General features: G+C 40.9%; 1 protein-coding gene across 6 annotated transcripts in view; it reads left to right on the forward strand.

Annotated features, from left to right (window-relative positions):
• LOC142495890 (protocadherin alpha-C2-like) overlaps positions 1–19,210 on the forward strand; it is a 215,841-nt gene that overhangs the window by 182,211 nt on the left and 14,420 nt on the right. For all 6 annotated transcript variants that reach the window (XM_075601981.1, XM_075601978.1, XM_075601982.1 and 3 more), the window contains exon 2: positions 15,607–15,665. In XM_075601981.1, coding sequence (XP_075458096.1) covers positions 15,607–15,665 — 59 coding nt within the window. The remainder of the gene's footprint in view (positions 1–15,606; positions 15,666–19,210) is intronic.

Raw genomic sequence — 19,210 nt, forward strand, 5'->3', positions numbered from 1 at the left:
GTGAGAAGGGCAGGAGAGGGGATCATGGGGCCAGTGGGAGAGGGTGGCCCAGGGAGGCCGATCACGTAGGTTCCGGTATCGACCAGCCAGGCTCCCAAGGCCGCTAGGCCCAGGATATTTATAATGGCTCTCCCCCACCCTCCCCATGTTGGTGGCCCACACAGATACACATATGCTCTTAATTACCCATTTATTAAACCCCAAAAAGTTAATAGAGTACTGGAAAAGGTTTACAGCGTAGATCCTCCAAAGGTCGTTCATTTTGTTTGAATAAAGTAGCGTTCCCGAAATAGGTAACAGACATTATTTTCCTCCTTATTAATGGGTATCTTCAAGGCTACTGATATGCAAAAGTAAGGTCCGTTAGAAAAACAAGCAATGTAACATTACCTGGATGATTGGGGATTAACGTAGTTTAAAAAAATACACTGCACATGCGCATTGGGAAAGAACGTTATAGGGTAACAGTAGTTGGGGACACGTTATGTGTTACGTCCAAATATTATATATATTAAATGTATAATAATTTCTTTTTTACACACAGTGCCTGAACTGTGTTCAATGAAATATTATTTTGGTTATTTCTGTCTCCTTGAAAATAATTTTCTTATATGTATATTCATTCTGGTAAACTCATACTTTATGCTATAAATTATATATACAATACTAGGCCACATAAACATATCTTACATTCGCTTTCATCATTAAACAACATATTTGTCACGCTCTGCTGCCTGCAGACCAGACTAACCCCCAGTACTGAGGTGGAGAGTGAGTAGACCACGCACCCGCAGCAGTGAGGGTGTGCCCGGAATGTGGATTGATAGCGTGGCCAAGGCCGAGGGTACAAGGGACTAGTCGTAGTACTTGCCAGATCTGGTCATAGAGAGAGAAACGTAGTGATGTCCGAACCCGAGGGCAGGAGAGGTCCGAGTCGTAGAGGCCCATGAGCCGTGTCCGTGGGGTCCGAGAGGTAAGCGATGTCGAGAGATAGCCGGGGTCGAGGAGCCAGAGAGGGTAGGAAGACAAGCCGGTTTGGTAACGAGATCTGGAACTGGGCATAGAATCCAAACAGCACGAGGCAAATGAAACTATGCAGAGTGAGGTTGCACAGGAGCTACAGGAATAATAAAGTGAGGTGGTCCAATCAGAGGAGGAGGTGGGGAGGAGGTGAACCGAGGAGCCGCTTGTGATAGGGCAGGGGGTGATAGCCTGTCTTGCTGCAGCTGGGCGGCTGGGGGGTGTGAGCCTGGATCCTGGTTCGGGCGGTGGGTGGAGCCCTGGGTCCTCACAATATTATAGTTAATCCCGTAAAAACAAAAAATAATAGTCATATTTTTCTGTATTTCAGCCATTTATATGTTCCACAATATATCTGATAATATAGCATGTCATGAAAGAGTTAATTTCTACACTCAGACCATTCATATCAGTACCTTCCCTTTTCCCTTGTAGACTATTTCGAGAAATATCGCAATGCTCCTCAGGGTTTAGAAGTGAGTAAGGGCAGCTTTCAGCAAGCACTAAATATCATTGCATTAGCATTCTTTAACATGAACGGAGGTTTGAGGATCTCTGTTGGTAGATAAAGTGCCCATTAACATATGAGTTGCATATGAAGAAGACTAAGGTCCGTAAAAATGTATCGTTGCTTTACTTTTATGGAAAATGGCTAACAACTTAGTGCTAAGCAGCTTTGGTGATATTGATATGTTAAAATGAGATAATGTAACATTCAAAAATTAGCGACCTTCTGAGGATCTGCCCCTATGTTTCATAAGTGTGAGCAATTTCCACCATATTCAATAAAAAATTAATATTCAAAAATATAACTTAAGCAAAACTCAGTTAAATATCTTTTTCATGCTAGATAGAAAAACAAATTGGATAGAGCTAAAATCCTAAAATCACACTTCACCTCATTCATGCTAATAGGCAATGTTGAGCAGGTCCGCCAAAAGGGTAGGTCTGCAGGGGTTGGCGTCCTGGGCCCGGTGAGTCGGTCGTGCCCGGCCAGTACTGCAAGTTGGTCCTGACCTCTGGCCAGGCCGGTCTGCTGATCCTCTCACTCTCCCTTAGCAGCAGCCTGCATGACTCTATCTCTCTATCCGACGGGCCATTCTGTCGTCAGCGCGCCGGAAAGCACTCTGACGTCAGCGTTCTCTGCTTCCGGCGCGTGATGGCATGAGAGGGAGGCCTGTCAGAAGCTCGGCATGGGACAGAGGGATAAAGGCCTGCAGGCTCTTGCTGAGGGGAGAGTCGGAGTCCGCCTGCAAGATCACCAGCAGCCGGGCCTGGCCAGAGGTCGAGCCCAACTTGCAGTGCCGGCCGCCAGGCCCCCACATCCACTGGACCCGGCCTGATCATCCACAAGGTAAGTCTTTTTTTATATGTATTGTGGGGTTATTTGTAATATGTATTAGGGGGGGGAGTCTTTTTTATATGTATTTGGGGTTGGGGTCTCTTTTATATGTATTGTGGGGCTTGGGGGAAATTTTATATTGGTTGTGGTATTCTTTATATGTATTGGTAAGGTTTTTTTTGTATATGATGTGTGTGTGTGTATATATGTATGTATGTATGTATGTATGTATGTATGTATGTATGTATGTATGTATGTATGGGGGGTTATATGTATTTTGTTTCTTTTATATGTATTGGGTAGGGGGTAGGTGGTTTTTTTTGTATGCTTTTGGGGAGATGGGGGAGGTTTTTTTTTGGATGTATTTCGGTGTGGGAAGTGTTTTGCATTGGGTGGTAGAAAGTTTTTTGGTATATATCTTGTAGGGGGAATTGTGTGAGCGGGGAGGTAAAGAGTGAGAGTGGGGTAATTGACGGAGGGTGAGGAGAGAGGCGGTGAGTGAGGAAAAGAGGGGGCAAGAGTGAGACGCAGGGGAGAGAAATACATGGGAAGAGGGAAGGTGAAGAGAGGGGGCTCGTGAGGTTTGAAATGGGGGGGGGGAGGCAGCTCGCAATACTGCTGACATGGGGGGGGGGGCTGCTTAAAATGTTTGTCCTGGGCCCCACGATTTCTGTTGGCGGCCCTGATGTTGAGCATTCATTTGATGCCCGGACAACAATGGCATTCCTAGTTTGGGGTGGCAGCTTTTATGGCATGGTTAGTTTCTTGAAAGAGCAACATTGCCTCAAAGGGAAAAAGACACATAATACAGAATAATTATTCAGAGAATGCTGGTTACATGATGTCATATTAAATGTTTTGTATAATTTTGCTGTATGTTTTTGTTATCGTGTTTTCTTATGTTCCTATATGCATCTTTTGTGTCTATCGAATAACATTACAAAAGCCTTCTCTGGCAGTGTACATACTGTAGCTTGTTGTTTTAACAGGAGCAAAATGTCAAAGAATGTTAGCTGAGATGAGTCACCCTTGCATACAAGAGAATATTTACACAATTTCTGCATCCAGCCTCAGAAAAAGGAATAAAAGACAACCAGTCTTACTCGAGAAAAACCTATTATAAAGATACAGTAAAAATAAACATATTTGGTTGTCAATACTTTACAAACTGATTAAGAATTATTTTATGGTATCAATGCATCGTAGTCTGATTTTGTAATTAAAATTATACTTTAGTTACATAACATCTTTATAGCATTTGTCAACTCATGATTGTTTTTTTCCACCCGATACTACATCCTAGTTCATTTGCGAGAAATATTGATGTAAAAGAATCGTGAATATTATAAGATATACATTATCACTCATCAAGATAACTGACATTATAGAATTAATGTACATTCATACCCCATCCAGGTATGACCACCTAAACATGCCAAAACAAAAGTATTGTAGAGGGTGTATTTTTAATGTGATTAGGTGCTAAGATTGTTAGAATTGAAGCTTTCGGCTAAAAATGCTTGTAATGTTACGCTGCGGACATGGTGCCTCCTCCCATATGGAGGCTGAGGGAAAGCGGGTTCTTTCCCTGGCCATGGTACGCGCATTGTCCGTGGGCATGTCTAGGGGCGTGCCAGTGACGTCACAAGCTGGTTTGTCCTCATTGGGCGAACCGCTTATGTGACTGGCCTGTCGCGCCAAGAAATCAGTTTTAACTGAATAATTGCGCAACACGCGCCCCCTCCCGCTTCCGCGTGCACGCGCCCGAACGCTGCATGGACGCGAACACTGCCTTAAGGCAGTCTATTTGCTCAGCGTGTGGACACGTCCGCACAGTCTGCGGCACCATGTCCGAGGCCTTAGACTAAAGAAAACAAATAATTGTTGTTAAGTGAGAAATCATCTTATTTATCTTATCATTGTTGCTACAGGGCTAAACAATGAGCCTAGATGTCAGAACTTCCATCTTTCCTACCAGAATTTCTTACTTCAGTTTGCTTGGACACGTAGATTCTACTCCTAGAGTATATTTAGCAAAGTCTCATTCCTGCAAAAGTGAGGGAAAACCATTGCAAAAACAGTACCTTAATTATCAAAGAAAAGAAAATGGGAAGCTATTGGAGTTTGTCATTGATACATTCTTGTTATAATTATTTTGCCCCTGATAATGCTTCAGTTTTGCAGCTGGGAGACTTTTATTTTTTTATTAAATATCCCCTCTAGTTTGCATGTAAATTCCATATTTACTAGAAATAAACACAGACTATGAACATAATAGTTTTTGCTCTAGTGTAATCAGATTAGTGTAATTAAATAATATGAGAGAGAGAGAGAGAGAGAGAGAGAGAGAGAGAGGGAGAGGGAGAGGGAGAGGGAGAGGGAGAGGGAGAGAGAGAGAGAGAGAGAGAGAGAGAGAGAGAGAGAGAGAGAGAGAGAGAGAGAGAGAGAGAGAGAGAGAGAGAGAGAGAGAGAGAGAGAGAGAGAGAGGGGGAGAGGGAGAAGGAGAGGGAGAGGGAGAGGGAGGGGAGAGAGAGAGAGAGAGAGAGAGAGAGAGACAGAGAGAGAGACAGAGAGAGAGAGATTAGATACCGTATAGAGAGAATGTAGATTGAAATAGAATCAATTTTACTTGTGTGTAGCCATCATATCAGTGATATTGCACTATAAAGATGGCCCAAACTAAATAACAAGAAAGGAGAGAAGAAGAGAAGCAAATGCAGTAAAGAAAACAGAATATAGATGACAGCACTTGGATCACAAGAGGAATTTATTAGTTAAATAAATCTTACAGAATTTACATTCTTTGGATTTGACAGCTTTTGACCTTGACTTCTGTGCTAGATGGTGTGTACTAAATTGTACTAAAGGTGTCTTTCGGCAGCAGAAGCTGTCCTAAGACATTGCACTGCTAAGTAAATCTAGGGTTTTTCTGTTTGCAAAATTGTGACAGGCAAGGGTAACCAGGCTATGCAATAAAGGTTAATCCCTCTGGTTGCCCTTGGGTCCCGTAGGTCCGTGGCAGCTACAAAGCCCTATAAGTCAGGGGCCAGGTATCATTACATGAAAAGTTAAAGTGAGCCCTGCTTTTCCACTTTGCATGTTCCCTTTACCCCCGACTCATGTAACTTGCCGTGTGTAAGTTTTAGGTGGTATATTTGGGTAAGAATGCAATTATTTTGTTTGCAGGAGTTCAGGGACCAGAGCTAGTACATTCGGGGATCGGAGCTAGTACCTTAATTCTACTCGCTGTGCAGGCATGATTTGCCTGTACGCGAGTGGAATTACACCGGGGCTGCCCCGTCAGCCCCCAGACTCAGTCCTATACCCCTTACAGTCATGAGTCTCCCCAAGGTCCCCCATGTATTAAAATATGGTTTGCGTACTTTATACATTTATTATATGGCTCTATGCAGTCCGCCAGGGCACCTGCTTATGGTGCCAGCAAGTCTGCATAGAGTCCGTAGTTCAAAGGGGAGATGGGATGTTGAGAGATGTCGGGTGCTAAGTGGCTGGGGCAGGGCGGAGTACTGAGTCCGGAGAACAGAGACTCCCTGTGGGGAGGACCCACTGGTCTGCCAGACATAGTGGAGCCTGCCCAGTAGGTTTCAATAGGTTGACCATGGGAAGCGGCAGAATGTCGGCGCATTTCCCATTGGTCGATTCATATGTCCCACCCATGGGGTATATGAGCAGGCTTGACATGCCCCCTCCTCTGACGTCAGCAAAGCGATGGGCCCCTGTTTCTATTGCCTAGTGGGAAATGGTTCCCACGCTCTGATTGGTTGCTCCTCCTTCCTCCATGCTAAGGATAGCTTAGCGGAGTGTATGTAAGGAGACGGCCGAGGCAAAGAACCAGACAATCTAGTGACTTGTGTCGATGAAGCTAAGGTGGGCTTTAAAAACTTGCTTTGTTCGAAATAGCAGAGCAATCGGCTTTGTTTTGAAGCTACGAAAGTCTGCATCGCAGAGACTAAGTAAGACACGAGGACCAAGTTCTAAGAATTGAATGTAGTGGTCCCAGCTGTGAACAGAAGCCAAAAAGAGGAGCAGGAGAACCGGGTGTATATCCCGGTCACTGTAAGCTCATCCAAGTGGCGCCCTGCACCTAGGAAAGCCTAGATTTTCCCCCCAGACCCCAAGTAAGTGTATTTTTTAACTGTTTCTTGTGTAATTCATATCAAATATCCCCCCACCTCCCAAATTTATATAAAATATACCCCAACCCCAATACATATAAAATATACCCCTACCACCCCCATACATATAAAATATACCCCTACCACCCCCATATATATTAAATATACCGCTACCACCCCCAAATATAATCAAATATATATATATATATATATATATATATATATCCCCCACCACCCCAATACATATTAAATATACCCCCACCACCCCCATACATATAAAATATACCCCAACCACCCCATACATATAAAATATATCCCCACCACCCCATATATATTAAATATACTCCTACCACCCCAAAACATATTAAATATACCCCCACCACCCCCATACATATAAAATATACCCCCACCACCCCCATATATATTAGATATACTCCTACCACCCTAATACATATTAAATATACCCCCACCACCCCCATACATATATATTATACCCCCACCACCCCGATATATATTAAATATACTCCTACCACCCCAATATATATTAAATATACCCCCACCATCCATATCACCTCACCTCCCCCCCCCCATATTGTACTTTACCTATCTCCTGCCGCACACAGACAGCACAGAACATGTCTCTGGCCCGCCGGGGTGTGGGCTCCGCCCCTGCTGTCTTCTGGTTGGCTGTCCTCTCCTCCAATCAGGGACAGCACACTAGTCCTCCTTGCTCTGCCCAGCCACTGGCCCGGCCCTCCCTCTCTCTGCCTCTGCACTCTCAGCACTAAACGCTCGCCGGACACCTGGCAACCCTATGGTGGGCATGCATGGGCTGGGTGCGTGGGGCCCCCCTATGCTGTGGGGCCCCCGGGCAACTGCCCAGCCTGCCCATATGTTAAGACGGCCCTGGGTGTAAGGGTGTAGTCCCTCTTGGCAACATCTACAGTATGGAAAAGCATAAAGATCTTTAAAAGCTTAATTACAAATGTTATATTTGTTCTGTTTTGTATCATTTAATAGGTGGTTGATGTTTTATTTTAACATTTAGACCTGTAAACATAACTATCAGCAGCACAAGAGACTATAGGGTTATACAAAGGCCAGGGTATGCAGCGCACAGCAAAGATGATAAGAGCAGGTCTTGCAATAAAAATCCTTTATTAGTAGATCATCTGGATGTGGGACAGCAGCAAACTTCAACGCGTTTAGTTCTAAGAGAACTTTTTCAGTCTTAGAACGAAACGCGTTGAAGTTTGCTGCTGTCCCACATCCAGATGATCTACTAATAAAGGATTTTTATTGCAAGACCTGCTCTTATCATCTTTGCTGTGCGCTGCATACCCTGGCCTTTGGAACTTTCATATCAACAGCTGCACGCTTTGGAAGGGAGATTCTGGGAAGAAGCAGTACGTGAGTACATACCTGGGGCTAACCCAATGAGGAAGGGGGGGGTGTCTTTGGACAACCCACCCCAACATTCAGGGTATCCTATGCCCACTTAAAGGTTCAGTACTATTATTTTACTTATATACCCAGCTTATACTCCCTCCATTATATTTTGTCCAAGCACTTTTAGAGCACCATCACACATACAATATAGGGTTATACAGTATATCAGGAGAGAACTGCTGCAACAATCCAAAAGTTGCAGTCGTCAATATTGAGGTTAAAACAGTGTTTCGAAAATTCACAATGGTGGCTATGGGCCATATTTACTAAGCAGTGTTTTTCCATATTCCATATTTGAAAGTATCTTGCAGAATAGCACCGCTTATTTACTAGGGCCTTATATGTCTGGCCGAGCAGTTCAAAAAAAGTATTTCCAGGCAAGAATAATAAGAAAACAAATGTAGAAATACTGCGCTCATCCCAAATATTATTTTGATCAAAAGATGCAACTAAATGACTCCTTTGTTATTGGACTTAGGATCAAAAGGTAGAATTTCACTAATAAATTGCAAGTCAATTTGGGAGCACCACAGGATTTGTGTATTTGTTTTCCAAGAACAATAAGAATAAACAATAAATAAGATATTGAAACGAATTATTTTTTTCGAGTAAATTACTGAAAGGATGAAGAATTAAGTTAGGGATCAGGTTAGAAAAGACAAAACTAGAAAGGAAACACAGTTCTACTGAGTAAGTGGGACTGCATCTTTAACATTGATTGCCTTTTTATTAGTCATTTTTGGCTTATAGACTTAAAGCTTCTTGGCATTCAATTTGCTGTATCACTTATCTTCTAATTTCACAGTTCTACTCACTTTTTGCTAGAATTTCTTAACAGGGCTACAGCACCTTATGGCCAATTTATGGATGATTAAATATGACCCTTTGTCTTCTGTGCATTATTCACCAAAACAGATTGAGAGCTCTCTGGGGCATGAGAACTATAAATGTATTTATTTATTTATAAAATGTTTTAGCAGGAAGTAATACATTGAGAGTTACCTCTCGTTTTCAAGTATGTCCTGGGCACAGAGTTATGATGACAGATACATGGTTACAAATACATAGTTACATTTAGTGAGCAAGGTTATACATTATATACAAGACATTGCATGCACAGTAAGAGATCATATATATTATAGGCATATGTAAGTTACAGTTAAATGTAACAGACCTTATTACCCCCGTTAACGTGAGCTAACACATAAGAAAAAGCGATAAATACCACGTGTGTTATCTCTTTATCCATTGTTTTCCATAGCGCTACTTTTAAATAACATGCCAGTGTTAACTCAGTGCAATGCGTTAACGGGTGCAATAAAGTCTATGTTACATCTGTACATCTCAATAATTCTATGTACCGTATAGTGTTCTGTTCACTGTAGTATATATGAATCCATTATTAATATTTGCGTTTTTCATTTTTTCTCACTTGTTTCTCACTAGTTGGGGGCCATTTCAGAGATAATTAATTATTACATATTAGGCTATGTTTCATTGTGTGTTGTTCATGTCAGCGATACATGTACTGTCCACTGAATGTGCAGCATGTATATTAAGAACACGACTCACCTGTCGTATATCAGCACACGCTTTCCTGGATTCAGTTTTATTTATTTTCAGTGCATTTTTTCACTATGCCCTGCTTTAGAACACAAGGACGCTAAAAAAAAAAACATTGTGTGCCAAAGGCGACAGCAGCACGTTATATATGGAAATGCCATTACATTAATGACAGATATAGAGCAGATCTCAAAATAATCAAAGTATATGAGCTGTTGTTATATGTTAGTCAAAGCAGGCATTGCACATCGAGTAAGTTTGCATGTTTACATGACTTCTACCCATTTAGCCCACCCATGTTTGACTTGTAGTATTTTTAACTGCTGCATCTAACTGCCGATACTGTAGTTATTTTCCATATTTTCTTTAGAAACAGAATCAGATATTTGACCACTAATTGCCAGTAGATGAATAAAATGAATGATGAGATTGTGTGCTGCACCTGACACTCTGGTACAAATGTAGTTTCCGTAATCCATTTATGGTTACGCATTTCACAACAGAGTTTGGTATAACTGTTGTCTGTAGTTGGCCACATAGTGTCAAATCAATAGTATCTTTGTATCCGTATCCTGGTTTCTTAGAAGCATCACAAGAAAAAGTTTAAATGAATTGCTTCCTCCTTACAGCTTGTTTTATAGCACCTCGTCTGTATACAGTGGAATGCTCATTTTTAGCAGTCAGGCACTACTTAATAGATTACAGTGACTTAGTTTGCTTTCATAATCATACAGGCCTGCATTTGTATTAGATGCTGATTTACTATCTACTGTTTTTCGTGGAAGGCTCAGTTCTGATAAAGATTAGATAGCTAGAGGTTTCTGTAATTGAATGAAACATCTCATTAGTTTAATGTCCACTGAATGAAGTAAAGGTCATCTTACTGGCTTTGCTCTGTTATCTGCTAACGGGATTTAAGGAAGGCAATATTCATACAGTAGTTGAAAATACATTGGGTTTTGGCATTCAAATATTTAACACATTACCTTTAAGACACATTATCACTTCCTTTTTGTAGAAGCTTGGTCAGGTATAGCACTGTTAATAATGTAAAGTGACACCTCCTTTCCAAAGGGTTTCTCTTCTGTTAGCTATACTGATTCCACACTGCAACCTCTGTTATTACATGAGTGTGATGCAGTTTATTAAGATGGCACAAAAGAGTATTCTAAAATGAAATAAGTTTAAACGTTGATTGTAAACACATTCTTGCTGCCACAACATTCAGGCTGGTTATAAGACATTGCAACGTGTTTATCCTGCATTTTTCTCTATTTGTTTTTTCCACCACTGTGTTTATTTTTGCAACTTTATTGACATTTGTTTTCAATTCCAAATGAAAGGTGTGATTAATGGTTTACTATACATTATGGAATGCATTTTAAATTGTCTCGGTATGGACCCTCTTCTGAAACATAATTGACCCAGACAATAAGAGGGAGAATACTTTTCTGCAGGAGGCATTCCTAAATTATTTGTTGAACTCCAAAGGTTCATATTGCAGAACCTAGCTGCTTGTCCATTCTGGAATGGGTGTGCCAACATCCAGGATTTCCAAGCTTTTACTGGAACAGTCTGGTGTAGTACAGTATTTGCCAAATGAAGATGAATGCATTTTGCTGACAGTTGCCAGTGCCTGTTTTCCAATCTGTCTTTCTTATTTTTATCCATGTTCATATCTACAGAATCACTTAACAGATGACAATGTGTGTTACTCCAAATGTCATGTTTTATTACTTGAAACAGGTTGCTATGAAACAGAACACCATGGTGCATGGCCAATTGTAAAATAGAAATAATGAGTACATCATAGAAATCTATTTGTTATCAACCTTAGATCTGAGTTTTCCCCATTTTGTTTAACATGGCATATCATGCCCATATCAAAAGGAACACGCTCCGATACAATGCTGATTATGAATAACGCTACGGGCCACACAATTGTTGCAATTAGAGAACAGATCATTAGAATATTGTACTTGTACTCTTCAATGATTACAAAAGTAGATCATCTTGGACTTGAAAGTATCTAAAATTTTCCAAACAGCGGGTCAAATGAATACTACTTTTTTGAACAAAGATTCTAATTTTTGTTTGTTAAAATGAGTTAAAGAGCATGCAAAATCAGTAAGACGGGGCAGAATGGTCTTTCTGTTCTCTAGACTCTAGGAATTGTAAAGATATAATTATCAATATTTTTATATGAATATCCTTATGCAGTGCAACATTTTTTGTCTTCTGAACATACAGTTTTGCATTAGGCCTGGGACATGGTGCAGGGGGAGCGCTGGGCAGCGCTGACGCTCATGCTCTCCTGCTCAAGCAGGAGATTTTTCTTGTCCCTGCATGAGCGTCAGCGAGCGCGCTTGTGTGCCGGGTGGGAGGCTTTCGGGAGGCGGGCCTGGAGGCGGAGCGGGAGTCGGGGCTAGCACGCCACGTCACGGCGCCGACGTCACGGACTGCCATTGGCTTCTGGCTGTCACGTGACCGGCCCTGCGCTTCCCTCAGCGGGAAATCTAAAATTTGCCTGTCGGCTGAAATTCCACACGCCTCCGCACGCCTGCGGAAGCGCCGTCTAAAGCCGCGCTGATAGGGATAATGTTTCCCCTCAGCGCGGCACAGCGCGCCTCAGCACGGTCTTTTTGACCATGTCCAAGGCCTTAGGTAAGTATTAAGTTATTAGTAATGTAAAGTTTGCTATTTACTATCACAGAATAGTTTAAATACTTGTACCCTTCTGTGCAATGATTTTGCTTTTAACACTCAGTCAGTATGGAAAGGCTGGACAGAAAACCTTTAGGGGGCACTGATTCACATGCTTTGAGACGTCTTCCTTGTGCTTGGAAACGTTTAGCCCCACGGATCTGAATGGAGCTTAAATGTTACCGAGCAAAGGGGAAGACGACTTCCCAGTATATTAAATGGGGATTGCATCATTTTTAGGCCATACTGTATTCAACTCAATTTAGGCAATAATTTCTTGTTTTTCTTATATCTGAACAAGGACTTTTCTGCACTTTTCTTAGAATGTCTAATCATTGTTAGTTTGCAATATAATTAATATCCCCAAAAATGCAAATTTTTACATATTGTTCAATAAGGGGCCTTACTCGTGTACTTGCTGAATTGCACTTCCAGTTGTCAACAGAAGTGAAATCAGTGTATCCAGGGCATTCTGTTCTGTCTTTCAGACATGAGAGAGTAAACAGATCAAGCAAAGACAATCTTATGATTGCAAAGTGCAAATCATTTCTGCAATCTTTGTAATCACAACAATTACTTGATTCTGAATGTGAATAAATGCATTAAAGAATCCCCACCACCATTATACAAATGATACAGACAGTCTTAAATAATCTCTCTACAGTAGGTTCTGCCTTTCTGGCAAACTGACACTGAATAGAAATGTTACTGGATGCAGACATGCCCTCAGGAGTGTCTTTATTCAATTGTGGAACTGGAATATAGTGTAAAATTATATATTTTTAAAAAGAGAAATGCTTCTTATGAATCCTTTGAATGCTAAGCAAGTATGTATTTAGGCAACCATTTATATTTTCCCTCAGGGAGTATTTCAAGTGTTGTGAATATTTACTGGCCTACAGATGGAGCAAGACTTACTGTCCTCTTGACCGCGAGAAATTAAGTGTAAATCCCCAGCATTTATTTGCATTTTGCAGATGTGGTGACCGCGACCGCAAAAATGGAGTATAGCATCAGTCGTAGTACTGTGCAGTAATGATAGGTGGCGCTAGTGGGCTAGTTTTGAGTAAAGTTTGCACCTGCTAGACTTGATGAAAAGTACAAGGTCATATTAGCAAAGAATGGCAGTGTTGTCACTACGTTGGACACTTTATTTGGCTTCAATAAATTATTGCATTTATGAAATCCTTGGAGCCTCTACTCTTTCTTTCTTGTGTATCCTGAACTGGGATTGCAGCGGGGCTTCCCTCGTCGAGTTAGAGAGCACCGGTATTAGTATCTCAGATTTTTTTTTTAGATTTTTGGTGTGCAACATTTACCCACATTAGTGTTTAAAGCGAGACATTTCTACATGGTATCTTGTATTGACACACGTGGGAAGATCTTGTCATGTTTGGGCAAAGATACTGCACAATGTGCAATGCGCCATCTGCCGTACTGTATGCAATAAATGAATCCTACTGTACAGATGTACTATATGTAGCAAGACTTACTATTTCCAGTGCCGCACAAAACGGCATTTATTTGCAATTCGCGGCTCCCTTCCGGCACCGTGACCGCTGCTAAGTATCATAGGCAAAGATATTCAAGGCGCCATCTGCCGGACACACACTGTATTGCAATTACAAAAATAACCGTATAAATAATTCTGCTGACTGTCCGCAGTCGAGCCGCAGTGAACAAAATGTTCACGCGGGTGTAATCCCACGCTTGTGTGTGCATATATACTAATCTTATTTGTCTCAATCTGCACTGTTAGCATGGGCGGATTGGGCTGCCGGGAAAAAGGGGAAATGCCCGGTGGCCAGTGGGTCCATTTGCTGGGTCTTGATAGTGGTTACAGAGGCCCCTCACTCTTCCCCGCAAGAATTAAACTGATTGCCAGGGGAGAGTGAGGGGCCTCTGTAAGTGTCTTTTTCCGGAGCGGCATCTCCTACTGCAGCGTCGCGTTGTTATGGCGTCCGACATCACATGGCGTCGCCTCGCCATGACTATACGACATCACATGATGCTGCAACATCATGAGGCCACGTCATGGGCGTTGGCTGGTAAGACAGATAAAAACGTATATATAGTTTATAGTATACTGGAAACAGTTTGGAGTCTGTGTACAGTATCGAGGCAAAATCAGTGCAATTCTAAAGCAGAAAAACTTCAGCATGTGTATCAAAGAAAAAAATGCCACTAATATCAACAGGGTATTTTCCTTTGATACATCTGGTGCAATTGTTTTGCTCGAGAATTGCACCACTTTTGCCTTGATGCATATGCCCCTTTGACTTCTACAAATGTTAGCGGTTAATTACTAAAGTCACTTGGCTGTAAAACTGTGGCATACCCAGTGCAAAAAAACAGCACCAAATGTATCCAACAAAGAGTTTCTTATATTGAAAAGTTACACGCGATACGTTTGTGTTTTTGCCCCCGTTTTGCGGCTGGGAGTCCTTAGTCAATAGATTTCGTAAATAAAAATGTTGTGTGGAATCAAACTGTATAAATCTTAGCCTTTAAGGCCAATTTCCTTCGCATTTATGCTCAAAAGCTTTAAAATCCATACGTAAATTAGTGTAGCTATGCAAAAGGAAATCTTAAATACAGTGAATGAGATATTGAAACACTGTATTTTTTTCTGAGTGGTCAGGAGACAATCATCTTGGCTTTCTGGTGGCATTCGAAAACTGGATTTCCTTACTAGTTGCGTTGGCTTCTGCTTCTTCTGGGACAACAACAACCTGATAATATCCTTACTTCTGCCATGTAAAACACATAGGGGTCTATGTATCAAGGGCATTTGGTGTAAAACATGGGAATTTTTATCCTGCCCTTATGAATCAAAGTATTTTGTTCCAATTCTGCCCTGGTCCGTGACTTTGGGAGTGTCAGTAGGAGGACTTGGGCTAGGAGTTACATGGAGCATAGATTATAATGAGCTGTATCACATACTGCATCTCTATTCGCCATTCATTTAGCCTTTTATTTGCCCTGCAAAAACCCCTCCATTTCTGAAGTGACGTAAGTCTAACATACAGCATCAGATGTATAGAAACATTACTTATAGATGCCGCAGCTCTGCTCCAGAAAACAGAGCTTTGCGTCAAAACACCCTTTTCTGTACGTTGATACAGAGATACCCTAGTGAAGGAGAAGGGAAGCAACGGACAGGTTTGTAAAAGCAAAAACTCCTAAATTATGTCAGTTGTCAGTGAATCAGCAAAACATGTTAAGTGTTGCAATTGTTAAATTGTTTTTTTTTTTAATGCAAAGGAACTGTGAGTGGTTAATTGATTATAGAGGATGTTATCTTCATATTACAGTACTTTTAAATTTATAGTGTAGATTAAAGAATTCCTGACTGAAATTAAACAAAATATTTATTCTCATTTACTTCTTCAGCCAAAACAACCTCATCCAGATTGGCGATACTCTGCTTCACTGAGAGCTGCAATGCAAAGGTGGGTGTAGTATTGCATGTTTAACAAATGTGTTCTGATGTCTGTACTTTTATTGCCAAAGACTTTTAAAGATGCCACATATATTTATATCTAATGTAAGGTTTTTAATAAGGCGAATTAACTTTAATAGTTACTTTTGAAGCCCGTTTTGGGTAGCGTTGTGTGAATATTTAAGCAAAGTGTGCAAATTTTTAGGCAAAGTAAGAATTTGGGGTGAAAATGCCAAATTTGTGAAGTTTCAAATATTTGCAAAATTACCGGAGTTTTACAATAACTACCACCAATGTTTCTTTAGAAAACAAATAGGAAATCTTTACTTAACTAATGTCCAAAAAAATATCAATGACCAAATATATATACAGGTTGTCCTCGCTATCCAACGTTTCACTTTACAACGAATGGCATATCCAAAGCTTTAAAATGCAACACTGTTGCCCGTTTTTCGATGCCGGAATGAGTTATCCGACGCCTGAATGCGTTATCCAACACTCACCGCCACTGATTAACATGGGACTCACTTTACAACGGTTTCACTATCCAACGCTACTTCCAGAATGGATTCCGTTGGATAACCGAGGACTGCCTGTAAATGTTTTTTAATCTATTTAATTTACAAATGTAAAAATAAAAAAACAAAGGGCAGTGCTTTTGATGCAAAAGAAACAGTTTGTGTGGCATCAATGGACAAGTTTTCTTGAATCTTTGATCGTGAAAATGTCCTTCACGATATTTGTATAAAGCTGGCAAATGTCCAGTTTTAACCTGTTCTGTGATGCAAGGGTCTGTAATGCATTGTAAAACAAAGCAATAATCTGTAGATTCAAAAAAGTGTGGTTTATATTTGGTCTGTATTCATCTCTGGCGGTGCCATTGGTGCGACCGCACCAGGCCTCGCACTTACCGATGCCCCACACTCTCTCCAGGAACCCCACCTGTGGAGTGAGTGCAGCAAGGCAACGGAGTCCACCCAGGTGGTGATCACAGAAGCTGGGCCCGACCTCCGGTGGGGCCCAACTTCCCTGTCAGAAACTCCCGGCTGGGCTTCCTCCAGTGCCACCGCTGCCCCACAGGTAGGACTTCAGAGAAGCGAAGAGGCTCTGCATGCACATTCTGCACCGGACTTTGTACTCCAGTCCTGCCAGAGGGGCTCACGTTCAGTCCTGGAGGGCTATCATCAGATAGACTAGGAATACTCTTATTAACCCATACTTAACCTATTAGCCCAGCATTAATTATTACTAAGACAACTTGTTTGGGTATGTAATGTCCTATAACCCCAGCCTTTTTGGTAGCCCTTGAAGACTGAATGTGAGCACCACAGCTAGAAACAGCTTTAGCTGACATGGCCTAAGAGGCACCCTTGTAAGTGCATATAGGGTTAATGATGTGTGAAGGTAATATAGCCATGTAAGTACAGTACTCAGGAGTTTACATAATAAAGCAAAGGAATGATACACTGAACCATTACCTACTAGAGGTTGCATAAAATGCAAGGAATCTGTTAATACATTTGATATACTCATCAAATGTACTAACAGATTCCTTTATATTTGATGCAACCTCAACTCGATAATGGCCCTTATTCATGCAAAATGCTAGTTGACAAAAATGGGGCAAAATTTGAGTAAAGTACTTTGGTACAATCATAAAAGATGAAAATGCCTTTGTTGGTAGTTTCAAAATTGCCTTCATACATAAACTTTCAGCTACAAAACGAGGGGACATACAGTTAAGAATTTGATGTAAATTCCTTATGTGTACCATGATTGCATCAATTTTACAGAGATAAAAATGTATACATTACCTCTCCGAAGATACACGTACACTACCTGCATTACATTTTTGCATAAAACCCATTTCCATATAAATATAATGACCCTCCCCCCCCTACCTCAACTATACATTTGTACTATTGTACCTTAATATACTGTATTTTACATAAAAATTGTTCTAAGCACTTCAATTCTGCATTTTATCTAAATGTAGTGTTTGAACGGTAAAATGATCTCATAATAGACTTGCATGCCTGGAGGCTATTTATTCTACAAAATCACTTGGCTTAAAAACTGACATCACAGGTGCAAAAAAATCTTTAGATGTATCGAAGAAAAAATTCAGTTGCTTTCAATTGGATTTTGGAACAATTTTACAGCTGTAAGAATTGAAAGAAACCATGTGGGCTACTGTATGTGCTGTGCCTTTTTGGAGAACAATTGAAGCAATGGGCATAATTCTCACCTTGCATCCTTGTGCCAATGCATCAAGGACTTTGCTTCAACTTTTGTGTGTAAGTGTGCAACAAGGGAGTGTCAAAAATAGCAGTTAGCCAGGAGCTACACGATAGACAAATGAGATGTGTCGTATTATGCAAATCTGTGAGTCAATTATTTCTATTGTACAGTATTTTTTATTTTTTTTTGCAAAAGTCTGAAGTGTTGCATAAACTTTTCTGGCTTCTAAGAATCTGCACCAAATGTAAGAACAGTTTTACATTTACCTATATACTTTGATTGTAAACTGTCCGGGCGGATGGTGATTCCCTTTCCCAGTCTAGTTTTATGTTTGTTGCACTTGTTGTACTATAATTGCCCTAGTACGCAACCCACCTACTGTAATGTGATCTAGGTTTTTTTCTAGTAAATCTAGTTTCACATGAGCCTATTCTACAAAAGGCCATTGTGTTCTGTAACATTCTGCTTTGCATTAACACTGTCGTTTATGCAATAACACTATTCATATGTATTTTTTATAAAAACAGCTTTGCTGAACTAGCAGTTATTAAAGATAACAGAGAAAAGACAGCATTACATTTAGTAAGATTACATGTCAATTCAATTATTTAAACAAAAACATTGTAAATCAGGGGTGGGCAAACAAGGGGGCGCGAGATTCTCTGGGGGGGCGCAGCGCTTACAGAAGCCCCACGCTCTTCCCCAAGGCATTTCAATTAAATGCCGGGGAACACGCACGCGAGGCTTTTGTAACTTCCCTTACCTGGTATCTGGCGGCTTCCAGCGACTCATCGCCATGGTAACGTGGCATAGAATGGCATCAGAAGATGCTGGACGCCAGGTAAGGGGGCCGAGCAGGGGGGAGGAGCAGGCAAGGGGCGTAGATTAAAAAGTTTGTCCACCCCTGCTGTAAATCAAGCATATGCTACAAACTGAAAAATGTCTACTACAATTTCAATAAAATTTAGTGCAATAATGAAAACTGAACATTTTTGTCAAAAACATCCAACTAGTATTTTACATTTGTATTTAAAAAATAATGCATTTCATCTTAAAATATACAACAAAAAACAACAATTACATTGCTTATATTACTCAACCCCTCTGCAGCCTTTGATACTGTGGACCACGATCTTCTCCTTCACATTCTCCATACTCTTGGTATCCATAACAAAGCTGTATCCTGGATTTCCTCTTACCTCTCCCATTGTACTTTCAGTATTTCATTTGCTAATACCTCCTATGTTGATCTCTCTGTGGGCATACCACAGGGGTCTGTCTTGGGACCTCTTCTCTCTTTACACACTCTCTCTA

This window comes from Ascaphus truei, chromosome 5 (genome assembly GCF_040206685.1).
Source record: "Ascaphus truei isolate aAscTru1 chromosome 5, aAscTru1.hap1, whole genome shotgun sequence".
Taxonomy (NCBI): Eukaryota; Metazoa; Chordata; class Amphibia; order Anura; family Ascaphidae; genus Ascaphus; species Ascaphus truei.